This window comes from Arachis stenosperma, chromosome 7 (genome assembly GCF_014773155.1).
Source record: "Arachis stenosperma cultivar V10309 chromosome 7, arast.V10309.gnm1.PFL2, whole genome shotgun sequence".
NCBI classification, from domain to species: domain Eukaryota; kingdom Viridiplantae; phylum Streptophyta; class Magnoliopsida; order Fabales; family Fabaceae; genus Arachis; species Arachis stenosperma.
Window position 1 is genome coordinate 5990315 of NC_080383.1, and position 15126 is coordinate 6005440.

The following is a 15126-nucleotide window of genomic DNA, read 5'->3' on the forward strand; positions in this document are numbered from 1 at the left end:
CTTGAAATTAGATCGAATTGAATACTTTTTTTTTTAAAAAAGTTCATCCAATCCAATCCACATTGCAAATAAAATCAGTATTTGAATCGGATAAATTTTTTACTTAAAACCAATCTAAAATCGATTCAAACTGCACTGCAAACACATGAATAAGGGTTAGTTCTATTTATTGTCTGTGGATCGGATTTTTCAGACCAAACTATGAACCTAATAATAAATAAAAAACGATGCAAAATTTAACAATTATGGCTTTACGGTTTTTAACCCAATAGTATAATGCTGGCCAAAAATTATACAAAAATAATGCACCCAACAACGATCTATTACCCTCAAACTAATGTAAGCAACAACTATGCGCCAAAAAGGTCCATTAGCCCCACAAAAAGGAAACTACCCAAATCAAAACATAAAGTAAGTCATCTAAGGAAGTAGCCACTAACACGGGAAGCCTGCGCCAAGGACATCAGGTGTAATCTTCAATTCTTCGTAATGTTCGTATAATCATTCCTCGATTAACGCAAATTTGGGTACACACTTCACGATCCTCTCCATCATAAACAGAAATTACATAAAAAAATCTCATTCATTCATATTTTAAAACTAATATTTTAACGGTGCAGATTTATTATATACCAGTGTACCAGTAATTCCTATCTTATTTGGGCTAAATAGTCTAGTTGAGGTCTGATTAAAAAATAAAAATAAAAATAAAAATAGAACGGTCCGTAAAGTTATTAAGACAGGGATGATATAATGTTCAGATTTCAGAACTTAATATGTAAATGAAAATAAAAGATGAGGTGCTAGGTTAGGTTTATGTAAAATTGAAGAAAGAGCGTAGAAATGGGTTTGAGGAAGGAAGAGGAATGAAAATGAGAATGGCATCGGAGAGAGATAGAGAACATCCATAGACCATAATGCTACAGCCACTAAAACATGTAACCAAATGCAGATCCCTCTTCTCTTCTTTTCTCATTCACATCAACAACCCTTCTTCCTTTTCTTCTTCTTCTTCATCTTCTTCTTCTCATAACTGCCACACCGTCTTAAGATCCTACATCAAGGACTGGTTCAACACGCGCGACCCACTCATCACCCGAATCTTTCAGATTCTTTCTTCGACGGACTCTTCCTCCGACGCCGCCCTCGACGCCTCTCTCGCCGCCCTAACACTGCCCCGTCTCGACGAGTCCTTCGTCCTCACCGTACTCCACCATGGCACCGCCGCTGCCGACGTCTACCCCTGCCTCCGCTTCTTCGATTGGGCCGGCCGCCAGTCCGGCTTCCACCACACTCGCGGCACCTTCTCCGCCATCTTCCGAATCCTTGCACGCAACAGATCAATGTCAACCATCATCGAGTTCCTCCAATCCTTCCGCCGCCGTGGTCCAGCCTTCTATCCCCGTGCACGGTTCAACGATACTCTCGTCATTGGATATGCTATTGCGGGTAAACCTGAGATTGCACTCCAACTATTTGGTAAAATGCGGTTTAATGGCTTGGACTTGGATACCTTTGGTTACCATGTGCTTTTGAATGCCCTTGTTGAAGAGAGTTATTTCGATGCTGTTAATGACATTATTAGGCAGATTAGGATGAGAGGTTTTGAGAATCGGTATACCAATGTGCTTATTATGAAGAGTTTGTGCAAGCAGGGTAAGTTGGATGAAGCTGAAGTGTTCTTGTTTGGCTTGGTAGATGGTGGCAAGAAGCTTCATGGCTCCGAGGTGAGTATTCTTGTCCGTGCTTTATGTCGGAGCAATAGGTTTGATCATGCTGTTCGATTGGTTAGCGAGTTTGGGGATTCGGGAGTGGTGCCGTTGGATCATGCTTATGGGGTTTGGATAAGGGGCCTTGTGCAGGGTGGCCGGTTGGACGAGGCCTTGGACTTTTTCAAACAGAAGAAGGAAAATAAAGGATACATTCCTGGTTTGGCGAGGTACAACGTGTTGATTTACAGGCTCTTGAGGGAGGACAGGCTCGATGAGGTGTATGATTTGTTCATGGACATGTATGAGACTGCTGTTCCACCTAACACAGTTACCATGAATGCCGTGCTGTGCTTCTTTTGCAAGAAGGGAATGGTGGATGATGCTCTTGATTTGTTCAAGTCGAGGTCAGAATTTATGCTGTCCCCAAATCATATGGCTTACAAGTACTTGATACTTACTTTGTGTTGGGACGGAAACGCCAAGGAAGCATTTAGTGTGTTGAAGAGCTCAATTGATCACCATTTTATTCCCGATAGACGGACCTTTACTAGGCTTGCCAATGTTCTGTGTAGAGAGTGCATGATTGATGAGATGAAAGAGTTGCTCCATCTTGCCTTGAAATGGAAAATTATGCCTAATGCTTCCATGTATGATAACTTTATAACGGCACTGTGTCGGGCGGGAAGAGTGGAAGATAGTTATTTGAATAGGGGAGATATTGCTGCTCGTCTTCTCGTTGAAATGAAGGAGAAGGGTCATAAAGTGACACCAGCTCTATGTAGAGTTGTTCTTTGTTGTTTACTTCAGATGGACAATTCAAGATCTCGGTTTTTCAGTTTGTTCGAGATGCTGTCCCATAATGATCGTCAACATTATATTTATGATTGTTTCATTGATGCAGCTGGGCATGCCAAGCAGGCTGAGTTGGCTTGGAAAGTGCTTGAGTTGATGCAGAGGAATGGCATTCAGCCCACTTCATCTTCTCTAAGTCTTATGTTGAAAGCTTATTTGAAAAGTGGAAGGACTTCTGATGCTCTTATCTTCTTTAATAATGTTTGGTCTCGTGGATTGGCGACTAAAAAGTTATATAATTGCTTTGTTATTTTTCTCTGCAAGAGCAAGAATCCTGAACCTGCGTATCAGTTCTTCCTCAAAATGTTAGAAGACGGTTTAAATCCAAGCATTGAATGCTATGAAATTCTTGTACAGGAGCTCTGTTCATCGGAAAGATATCACGAGGCAGTGAATCTTGTTGATATGTATGAGAAAATGGGACGTCGATTAACCTCTTTTCTCGGTAACATACTTCTTTATCGATCTATGTTTTCACCGGAAGTTTACAATGCCTGTGTTCGTTTAAGAGGAGTGAAAGAGGAGGGAAAAACTGATTGGTCAATGCTTAGCTTTGTGGTTGGTGCATTTCGTCGTCATCATAGAGTTAGCCATGTTGAGGACTTGGAGAAATTAATCGCAAAGTGCTTTCCACTTGACATTTACACTTACAATTTGTTGTTGAGAAAAGCATGGAAGAGTGATAAGGAGCAGGCTTGTCAGTTGTTTGAAAGGATGTGTCAAAGGGGCTTTGAGCCCAACCAGTGGATTTATAGCACCATGGTTGATGGTTTCAAAAGGCATGGGATGAGAGACAAGGCTGAGAGGTGGTTTCAAGAAAGTAAAAGGATATTCTCCAACAGAGAAACCAGAATGCTCATTTAAGGAACAATTGATCAGTATGCGTTAGATATCCAAAATGGTCCACCCAATTTTTGTAAGGATATTTTTTAGAATTGCATTTTTGTCAAAAGAAAAAAGTTATCTTGGATGCGTTGGATTTAGTTTTTTTTTTCTCCGTATCATTTACTAATATTACATCCTGTGCAATCCTTTTATGTTGACTATTCCTCTCCCCCACCAAAAAAAAAACATTCTTTTTATGTGTGGAAGCAATAGGAAATAAAATAGTTTCCACATTGTGTTATTTATCAGTTATCACATTAGATTTACATAAGCTGTGATATTTGATTTAACTTCATTTTTATCTGATACTGTTTTTTTTGCAAGTTTGATGTATTGCATCTTAACCTCATTTGATGGTAATAGTCATTGCCCAAGAAATAAAAAATCAAATATGATTCAAACTTGGAGCTTCAGATAGGGGATTGGTGTTCCCTCATTAATCTGCAACGTCTTCATTGCATCCTTATTTGAGCATAAGCTATATTGGTTTATCTTCATTTGATAATAATTCTCTCTTCTACTGGCTCTTATTTTGGTTTGTAGAAGAATTAATCTGTCCTTTTTACCTTGGTTTCTTTAATGATTGTGTGCTTGACTCCCTTCCTTATTTAGAATTTGCACTTGTAGTCATATTTTAGTTCTTACATCTGGTTGCCATTCATCAAAGCTTTCCTCATATTTCATCAAATGATTAGCCTCAAAATTTTCAAAAACAGGAATCAAGTATGTTGATCTCTGGGTGGCCTCTTTTATTCTTTTCATGAACATATTTGCTAGCTCCAAACTAGTAAATTATTATGAGAGCTTAGTATCTATATTTGTCAGGGATTATACAAGTTTATATATACTCTTCTTAGAACTCATTTTGCTAGAAACTTGCTACTTAGAAATACAGATTGAAAGCCAATGTTGTAAGAGTAGTTTGGGAGAGCTTTTCGTATAAGGTCTACTGCTTAGTGCAAAAAGAATCTAATTGAAAACTCAACAAACTGATATTGTTGAAAGAAACTGAGAGACGAGAAGAAAAAGAAAGGAGGAAGAAGAAAACGCAGGGTGGAGGATGAATATAGAGTCCAGCGGTTGATGGGGAGACGTTACTTGAGAAGTGTTTCAAAATTTCAAATTGGAGAAAATGAAACACACTGGATTTTGCAAAACGTTGAACTATTGCATCTTTTTCTCTGGTGTTTGCACTGCCAAAATTCATGGAGTCATGGTTCAAAGGATCTAAGCTTCATATATTTGAAGATGTTGACAAAGCTGCTTTGAGGTTTTTATTTTTATTTTTTTGGGTGATATGAAAGTGAAAGAATTGAAAAAGAATGCTGAAAATAAGCGCACTTGATTGTTTTCATCATTAGGTGGCTACTGGCTAAGATTAGACTATTGTTTTTGTATCATCAGAAAATCATAGAACCTTAGAAAGTTGGTTTATGGCTCTATGCTAACTATGTAGAAGTAATTTCATCCAATGAAAGAACCTCATAAAGGAAGTTGTCTTGTTGATATTGCTATAACTAGGAGTGATTAGGTCATGTAACTGAATTACATGTGATGCAACTAGGTAAGATATTTCAGTCTATTTTCAGATTTTCTTATTCCCTGGTCCAAATTTACTCTAGACTTTAATATGATTGGTTGAAAAATGAGATTCCATTATGAAATGATGCATCATGACAAAGGCAAAGACAATCCAATAGTTGATGCATGATGCTCAAGAGAGTGTAGTGGCAGCTTCTTGATGGCTACTTGCACCATCTTAATAGAGTGATATGTGTTTCAAATGTTTGTGATATGAAGAGATCAAATATCATTTAAAAGTTATTAGTTTATTTTGATTTTTTTTTTGTTTATTTAATTACTAGATTGAGCTTTATGTTTGTGGGATTTAGAGTTTTCTTTGTTTCAACTTAATAAGAGGTTATAAGTACCTCCTTAGCTATTGTAGTCGTAGTATTGAGTGATTATAGGTGCCAAAGCACTTTTTTTTTTTGTTTCATGATGAAATCATAGTGTGAACAAGTGATGTTAAGTGAGTCTCTCTCGTTGTACGGAGAATTGGGTAGAAGGTTGATGAGTCTTTTCAATTCAATTTTTAAACTATGATATGGACAAGTTAGGTTGAGGGATTTTTTAATTTCAATTTTAATGTATTTTTCTTATTCAATTTCAATTCATGTCATTTTGTTTATCTATTTTTCCGTATCAGAGCCATGATCAAACTAGTTCTAATTACCAAATATCACTAATTGAATGCCATGAACAAATGTTTTGAATGTGCAACAGTGCATGCTTCCTGAAAAAAATTGCTTGGCAGAAGATCTTATTTTTGGAGTACACAATATAACACTTTGAGGCAAGGTTTAGGGTGCTCACATGTGCTATTGAAATAAAAGAAATTATTTACTGCTATTTAGGAAAAAAAAGTTACTACAAAAATTAGCTACAATGTGACGAACAAAATTTACAAGAAAAGATTATAGGTAAATAAGAAAATGGAAGCTATTTTATAAACTAAAACTATATATTTTTACTATTGTTCTTGTATATTCACTATCGTTTAGTTTATCTCCGTATTTTTACTAAACACTAGTGCATTAGCCCGTGCGTTGCACGGCATCGGTCTAGAAAATCATTCGCGAGTAATTATTTTGAGAATATGACAAATGTATGTTCGTGTCTTACATTTAGCAGTGTTTCACAAAGTATGAGTTATAAGTTTTCTCAGTTATTTTGTAGATTGGATTAGCAAGTAGGACAAATTTGAAGGTAGATATTGCCTGTAATAGCCTAACAATTCGACGATTTTACTATGACATGGATGTGAATAGTTATCGATTTTACTGTCTAGTGGATATTCTCGAATATTTCCCTGTAGACCACATTGATTGTCGAAGTGGCCACGTTGCATTTGTTATTCTGAATTAACACTCTGAGTCCATTCTTTGACTTTACTCTTGATAGTGCAACATACAACTGGCCGTGCGAAAAAACTGGCCTTGGCAAGTACAACCCAACCGTGGTCAAAGTTTGTCCCTGTGACTTATTAATCGTCATTGCGAAGGACACAATAATTGGGAATTATCTCCTCTGAAACCTAAACGGCAGACCTTGGTTGGTAGGAATCATATCCATTCGCGGTATTACGACTACCTGACCAACCTTGTTTCCTGTTAACGTCATGCACTCAACGACATGATTTCCTAGTTTCCGTACTTGTAATCTTGTCCCGTTACATAGACCGTTGGACTGGTCAATATTGCGCAATAGCATGACTGGCACACCTACTTTTAGAGTTAGTTGATGTGGGGGCAAACCAGAGCAGCTAATAGCATTAAGAACATCCGGTGTAATTGTGTCCAAGTCTGACTCCATGTTTCCTTCCTCAACACACAAACTATCACAGCTTAAATATATTTTTTCATCCCCTTCCAAACGATCCATTATGAGCGTATTCACCTCATTGACCACCTCTAATGTAGGACCAAGGATGGATCGATGTTTAAAGTACGATGGCTGAGTAATATTAGCCAAGAGGTTAGGGTATACAAACTCAACCATATCATCAAAGGGACGAATTGAATCATGTATCAATATGTCAGGATGAATATGCACCTCTGACTCCCCATCCATAGAATCCCCAACCAAGCCATCCCCAATATCCAACAGCCATTTTGAGAACTCAATAACATCATCCACAGCTTTATCTGTTGGTCCAATAGTTAAACGCATGTTCACTGTCAAGGTTAGAACAATACAGTGTTGCCATAGATACGAAGCATTGATAGCTGAATGAACAATATCCTGACGGGAGCCCATTGGAATGACTGGAAGAATCTGTCTAAAGTCACCTCCTAGTACCACGACCTTACCTCCAAAAGGTAATTCTGCATTATAATATGGTTCTGAGCTCAGGATGTCACGAAAGCACTTGTCGAGTGCTTCGTAGCAAAGTTTGTTGAGCATTGGTGCCTCATCCCATATAATAAGTCTAGCTTTGCATATCAACTTGGCCAAAGATGTACCTTGCTTAATGCAACATACTGAGTCCTCTGTCAACTCCAGCGGTATCTTAAACCTTGAATGAGCTGTGCGTCCATTTGGAAGCAATAAAGAAGCAATCCCACTGGATGCAACATTCAGTACAATGCCCCTTTTGCTTCGAATTGCAGCTGATAGAGTCCTGTATAGATACGTCTTACCGGTACCACCGCAGCCATAAACAAAGAAGAATCCTCCGGCGTTACCATTGACTGCCTGTATGATGACATCAAATGCTTTTCTCTGACCTATGTTCATATTAGATAGGTTGTTGTTAAGCTCCTTAGTTAGGGCATCGACATCAAAGTTCAGCTCATCTAGTAGGAGTCGATCCTCTAAGCCATCAATAACGTCCGAACTTGGGTAAGGCATCTTGTCAAACTCTTTAAGAGATCTTCCATTACCCTGAAGCTTGTCCTCAATCTTCGCAAGTGTCATGTTCATAATTTGTTCCGGTGAAAGTTCAAGATCTAATAAAAATAATGAAAAAATGATACCGATATGTTACAAATAGAGATTTGAACCATCAGACAACATATTTACCAAAGAAATAATGTTAATGACGACCATACCTGCACACTGCATATTTTTTCTATGACAGAATAAGATATCCTCGGACAATACATGGTAACACTGCTCCCAAACAACCTCGGGTCTTACAACGTTGTTAGATAGTAAGAGCACCACGAACAGGTCACGCAAGTAGTTTCCAGAGGCCCACGTGCTTGCTTCTATTATAGCATCAATGAATTCCTTATCATCTTGTAATAACCCCAATGCATAGCATGCTTCCTTGAAGGTACCATACACAACCCCGTTGACTGTGCGCAAATGAACATAGCTGAGGCATCCCTTTTGTATGTTGAGCAAAAGTCGCAGGTAATAATCCTCGCCGTTGCCGCGGGAAACATGCGAAAGCCTACCAATGGAGAATCCTTGTTTCCTTGGCATCCACATGGATATGTCATCTTTCCATACAAATTTGTTAGGAAATTGACTGTATGTAAGAGTACGACCATAAGGAAACAACCTATTTGCAAGCATCCAGGCCAATAGCTTTGTTAGCTTGCCATCAACCCTATCTATTACATCAACAATGTTTTCGTAATCCCTGAATATAACAGGGTGTTCATTTGGAAAATGAAAAGGAAGCCTGATGACCGAAGGTTCCTTCTATTGGATGTCGTACCCAAAAATGCGCCAAGCTGCCTCACAGGCTGAGATATACCGACAATCATAATAGTTACGTATCTCATCTACCACTTGTTCAGACTCACCGTCTACATTGGTTTGGTAGAAAGAAGCAGTTACCCGATCATTGCCCTTGTGAACGTACTTAAACAAATACTTTATTGCGGACGTTTGGCAGGTGTGCTCAACATTTATATGGCAACCGTATTTCAGTAGTAGTGATGGATTGTATGGTACAATATATGAATTATCGAGGGCCGTATTATTCTTTGTGACTATCCGACCATTATCCGTCCTCTTATACTTGGGGAACCCACCATCATCAATCATTGTCCTTGATCTAAAGGGCTTGGGATAATACTTTGAGCACTGACCGTTCAACATGCAGGGGCTTTTACTATTATACTTGCCACACGGGCCATGGACCATGTACTTTTCAACTGCCCCATAAAGTTTTGGCCTCTTGATCTTGTCTGGAATCTCAGCTGAGATTAGTTTGTCAATATCATCTGGTGACTTAGGCTTGGATAGAGGATGCATGAACAGCAGTATGTGCGCATGTGGGAGTCCCCGCTTTTGGAATTCTTCCGCTTTTGGAATTCTATTTCGACAAAATTTCCTCTATAAAATAATTATGTGGGAGCTTTGGCCTTTAGAGAGGCTGCTCAAAGCCTCAAACTACTCAAATATTCAGATAAAAGGAGACGAAATAAAAATTAAATCTTCCTTCTTTATAAATAGCTAGTTAACATATTTGATGTCATCCACCAAAAAAAAATATATTAAGTCTATTTTATCCAAACAGTAATGTTTTATTGTGCTCACCACCAATATTATTTTCACAGGCACAGGCATAAGTGGGTTGGTGATTCCCTGGATCTATGCCTTTCTAAGATTGGGATTATAATATATTTTTGTTTGTGTCCTCCATTCCTTTAAATTAAACCTCGCCTTTCCAAAAACGTTGTTTAAAAAAATATACAAGCTTAAAATTTTTAATATATATTTTATATTTTTTTTTGGGTTACTCATGGTCCTTCAACCCGACAGGTCAAGCACTAATCTGTCGCGGATCTGAGCTCCATTTAAGGGTTTGTCGCTGGCCAATGTATATTTTGTATTTATTAAAATAAAATGTTCATGCAAGTGTCGGGGTTCGATTCCTGCCTTGTGCATGTAGCAACCCATTAACCAGCGACAGACCCTTGAATTAAGTTCAGATCCGCGATAGATTAGTCATTGACCTTTCAGATTGGGATATACTATGGGCAACCCAAAAAAATGTTCAAAAAGTATTTAGTTATATAACTTTAATGATATATTTTAGGCTATGTTTGGTTAGAAAGAAAGAAACAGAGAACAAAAGAAAGGAAAGAAAAAAAATTGGATAGATTTTTATTTTTCTTAGATGTATTTAGGAAAAGAAAATAAGAAGGAAAGATATGTTATAAAAAGATAATTTTACCTTTATATTATAAAATATATTTAAAAAAGTGAAGGGGTAGTATTGAAGTAGAGAGAGAAAAATTAGTTTTCTCTCCATTTTCTTTCCAATGTCAAAGAGAAAAAAAATTGGTAGATCCTACCAAATTTTTTTCATAACTTTTCTTTCTTCTCTAGTTTCTCTCCTCAACCAAATAATGAAAAATAATCATTTTTCTTCTTTTTTTTCCTTCAAACAAACATAAGTATTTTTTATGATCGGACGTCTTAAAGTTGATTCCTACAACATAAGTATTTTCCATTTTTAAAGTTGATTCCTACAACATAAGTATTTTGATTTTGGGACGTCTTAAATTACCTATTTTTTTGTAGTTGTCCACGGGATTCTTTAGTCCAATAGGTTAAGAATTAATTCGTCTTAAATTTGAATTTTATTTAAGGTTTGTTGTTGGCCAATGAATTATTACATGCACCAGGTGAGATTTGAATTTCTGACACTTATTTAAGCGGACAAGTGAATTAAACAAGAGACTAATACTAAAGATCAAACTCAAAAAATAATATTTAAACAAGTAACTATAACTCTTTGTATTTGGTTTTATGATTTTGTTTAACTTATTTAACAATGAATTCTTTATTATACATTATCATTTAAAATGATCTGTTCAAATAATGTTTTAATTTTGATTTTTGATTTAACACCCAACTCAATCACCTACTTTGAAATTATTGGTGTACATGTAGCAATGTCATCCACTCTTATAAGTTATAATAATACTTGTTAGAATTTTAAATCTTATAGCATCACCAAATTTTATTTAAATAATTCTTTTTTTTTTTGGTAACTTATATGAATAATTCAAATACAGTAACATTTTAATGAATTCAAACAGATTACCTAGCATTTTAAATTACCACAAATATCTGGCCTCCCTCGTAACTCCTTTTTTATGAATATTATAAAACTTATGGTATATTTAGTTTTAGAGTTAAAATAAAATAAAAATAATTCGTCTAAATGATTTTATGAGTGGAATTGTATAAAAATTATATCCAACACAAACACATCCTTAAGTTAAAATAGAGAAATTAAGTAATTAACACAACAAAAGGTAAAAACAACAAAGAATATAATAATAATAATATTTTTAAAAAATAGGGGGTAAGGTATTTAATTAAGAGCTTTAATTAATAATAGCATGTGTTGTAAAAATATTTCAAATTTTTTACTTTTATCTCAAATTTTAAATAATGTAAAATAAAATATTTTAAACATTAGATATGAAACTAAAATTTGATTGAAAGATTAAGAGCTAAAATATAAAACTAAAAATAAATAACTACGATTTGGTTGGTTGTGTTATAAGCAACATATGGTTATTTGTTAATCCACGTATGCAAGGGACTTAATTATTGTAATTAAGAACATATTCTGTTTGTGCTTAGCCATGACCGTTCATTTTCTTCATTATTATTATTTTATTTTTCACTTATTCAAATGTGTGATAATATGTACCGCGTGAAGAACATAAACAACAACTCAATTGAAACAATATCATCACTAACTAAGACCATCCACATTTTCAATCAACATTATTATTTTATTTATGACAATAGATAAAATAATTAATAAACATAACGTAAGCCAATTATTAATTAGTTATACTATACTATACTATATTATACGGGTAGCAGTTACCACCACTATAATTTCTAATGCACGTTGGCTCCAATATCTTTATATCAAGATCATGAACACACTAATCAATTTAGGTTGATCGAGTAATTACAATTTATTTGTCTATTTAAATAAATATTAGAAATTTAAATTCTATTTTGTACATATAATAATTTATTAACATTAAATCTTTAAATAAAATTCAGATTTACAAAAAATTAGTATTTAATTTATTAGACTAAAAGATACTGTAGACAATAAAATTTCAAGAACACACCATATATAGCAGTTGACTATTTTACATTGTTTCCCACTTTTATTGTTTTGTTGACAAACCAATGTCTAATCATATCACTTCTTTCTTACAGTCTTCTCCATTTCTCTAAAATCTTTTTCCTTTTTCTAATTATTTTTTAATAAACCTTTTTCTCGATTTAGTAGTTCTATTAATTATATCCTTTTCGAAACTATATATTATATAAGAATTTCCTCTCCATCAAGTATTTTTTTATCCTTTTTTTAGGTTGCGTCTTGTCTTTAATGTGGCTATAATGATTATGTAATTTTGATAATACTTATAAAATATTGTTAAATTTTAGGTCATATTTTTATTATTTGACAATATTTTTTATAATTTTTTCAAATTAAAAATATTTCTAAGAAATTAAATTTTTTTATTTTAGTTTTAACAATATTTTTTAAACGTTGCCATAGACATTATAGCTACCATAATGGTAGCTATTATATATATACTACTAATCGGGACACAAGAGCAATCAGTTTTTTTAGACTAATTTAAAAAAAATATATATCTAATTATATATTGATATTTCTCTATGTAATTCTACTTATTATTATGCCAATTAATTAAGAAAGTAGTGGAGCTCAACAACCATGACAATAATAATAGATTATATATCTGATTGTAAATTGAAATCATGGTGCTGTGATATAATTATAGCAACTTGAATCAGCATTATAATTAATAATTAATAATCTTATTCCAAAAAGTTTCTAATTAAAAACTATGAAACACGGACACTTTATTGAGTTATCGTGTCCGCATGTTAGATATATTTTGGACACGATATTTACCGACATTCGTTCGATATGCGTGTCTGCAATGTCCAATCGTGTCTTAATAAAAAATAAAAAAATTTTCTTCAGACACGCTTGGACACACTGAAGGTTGTGGTAGGCTTAGAGAAGGGGGGGTTGAATCTATGCCTTCCTTTTACAGATGCTGTTTCTGACCTTTTGATCAAAGTTACAAATCTGATTCTGTTTGAACTCAGCAGCGGAAATTTATGAGACAATTTATTTTTGTCTCATGAAAAACAGAAAACAGAACATGACAGAGAAGAAAAAGCTAACACCAGCATATATCCTGGTTCGGTTGCCTTGTGCTATGCAACCTACATCCAGTCTCCTCCACAAATGTGGAAGAATTTCACTATAGTTAACAGTTTTACATACACCAATTTCACACTCAAGTTCTAACCTAACTTGACATTGGCTATGCTAACATCTAACTATTTTCTCTTAGTGCTAACCCAACTAAGAAAGGGATACCAAACAGGAATAAGATACAAGACACTTTGCCAACCTAAAGAAATCTGAAAATAACTCTAGGCTTTTCTCCCAAGTGTGTCTCTCAGCCTTTTTCCACTCATGGCTTTTTCTCAAGATTTCTCACAATGCCTTTTCTCTCAAGAAATTACAGAAAGATAAGCTTTAGAAAAGTACATTACAATCAGAACAACATGAAGGAGATTGACTTCATCAACAGCCTCTTAGCTATGTGATAAACCAGCTTTGCAAACCTCTAAATTTGTTCTTCAGTGTTGGCAGAATGCTTCTTAGATAGAGAGCATTGTCCAAGTAGAGGAACTTCACAGGGAATACTTCACAGAACTCAACTTTTCAAACTCTGGTTTTCTCTCCTTGTCTCGAATGAACAACAAGCTCCTTTTTTATCTTCATGCACGTTCCTTGGTTCTTCATCCAAGGTCAACACCTTGAACCTTGAGCTTCACCAACTCACAGATTCACTTTTTCATTTTTAACATCAAAGAGTATCCTTTGCTTCTGACTTTTCTAACTTGACCGAAAGCCATGAAGGTGTAACCGAACTTGTTTTCCAATGGTCAACCAAATCTGAACCCTTGAACACCAACTTGGTCCCCAAGTCTTGATTAAGACCGTAGATACACAGCAGAATGGGGCAGAGAACAACTTTCCTTTCAAGGCCATTTTCGGATAGAGCAGAGAGTAGGGAAGAAAGGATGAAGATCTGATGCATGCAAGATGATATGATTTACCTTTCTTAAGCTTGATTTAGCTTGGGATTTCTGTTTTAGCTTCTGTGCTTCAAGCTTCAATTCTCTCTCTCTTGCTTCTTTGGTTAAAGGATTATGGGAGAAGCTCTTTCTCTTTCTTACTTTTCTGAAGTCTTGATATGACCTGAATTGAGAGGAGAGGAACGTTGCCTTGGTTGGATCAAGATGGTGGGAAATTGAAAAACAATTTCAAGCTTGGATCTGGTTCCTCTCTTTTTTGGCCCGGTGTCTTGCTATGCTTCTTTGTTTGATATGAATGACTTGGGCTTGTCTTTGTTCACACTTTCCATTCAGCCCTTTTTTTGTTATTCATTCAACTTAGGCTGCCAAAAGTGAAGTGTGACCTGCAACATGGCATAAATAATTAGCAATGTATATTTATAAATTCAACTACTCTAATTATTTATTTTGCCAAAAATAATGTTTGTCATCACTAATTATTTTAGTTAATTTCTTAACTCAACAATCTCCCCCTTGATGACAAACATGATTTAAGCAATAATCAAAAGGAAATAAGTTTGAGTTAGGTTTAGAAAACTCCCTTTGATTTTATGTTGCTCCCCCTTTCTTTTTGAAGATTAGCTCCCCCTGGATTCATGCTTTCCTCTTTGTTCCTGTTTATGCATTGTACTTAAAGAAAGCTATACACATTTATTTTGTCTAAGAGATATCAACTGAGCTACATCACAAAAAATTCGAATGAACTACTAGAAGCTGCATTAACATTAAAAAATACCAAATACTATCCAAATACTATCCTTAAAATACTATCCAAATAGTATCCTTACTCCCCCTTTTGTCATCAAGGGTGGACAACTCAAAGGATCATCAAAAACATCAATTCAAACCCTGCAAGGAAAGGTTAGACAGTAGTTGAAAAGTTCTAACTAAACCAACAAAAGTGCAGCAGTATGTAGAGTTATTACAGTCATCCAAAAAGTTCAACAGATGCAAAATAAATAAAATTCATGAGACAAAATGAGAG

At 35.1% G+C, this 15126-nt stretch overlaps 1 protein-coding gene and 1 pseudogene across 1 annotated transcript; one reads left to right on the forward strand and one right to left on the reverse strand.

The window, feature by feature from the left end:
• The first annotated feature begins 783 nt into the window (after positions 1-783).
• LOC130942183 (pentatricopeptide repeat-containing protein At1g71210, mitochondrial) lies at positions 784-3547 on the forward strand. The gene has a single exon (XM_057870879.1). It carries the CDS (start codon positions 918-920, stop codon positions 3426-3428), a length of 2511 nt encoding a protein of 836 aa, XP_057726862.1. The 5' UTR covers positions 784-917; the 3' UTR covers positions 3429-3547.
• Positions 3548-6296: 2749 nt separating this feature from the next.
• Positions 6297-9221, reverse strand: LOC130939291 (uncharacterized; annotated as a pseudogene).
• Between the last annotated feature and the right edge of the window lie 5905 nt (positions 9222-15126).

Excerpts from the sequence above, each read along its gene's own strand:
- LOC130942183 (XM_057870879.1), top strand. The coding sequence starts at position 918 with ATGCTACAGCCACTAAAACATGTAACCAAATGCAGATCCCTCTTCTCT.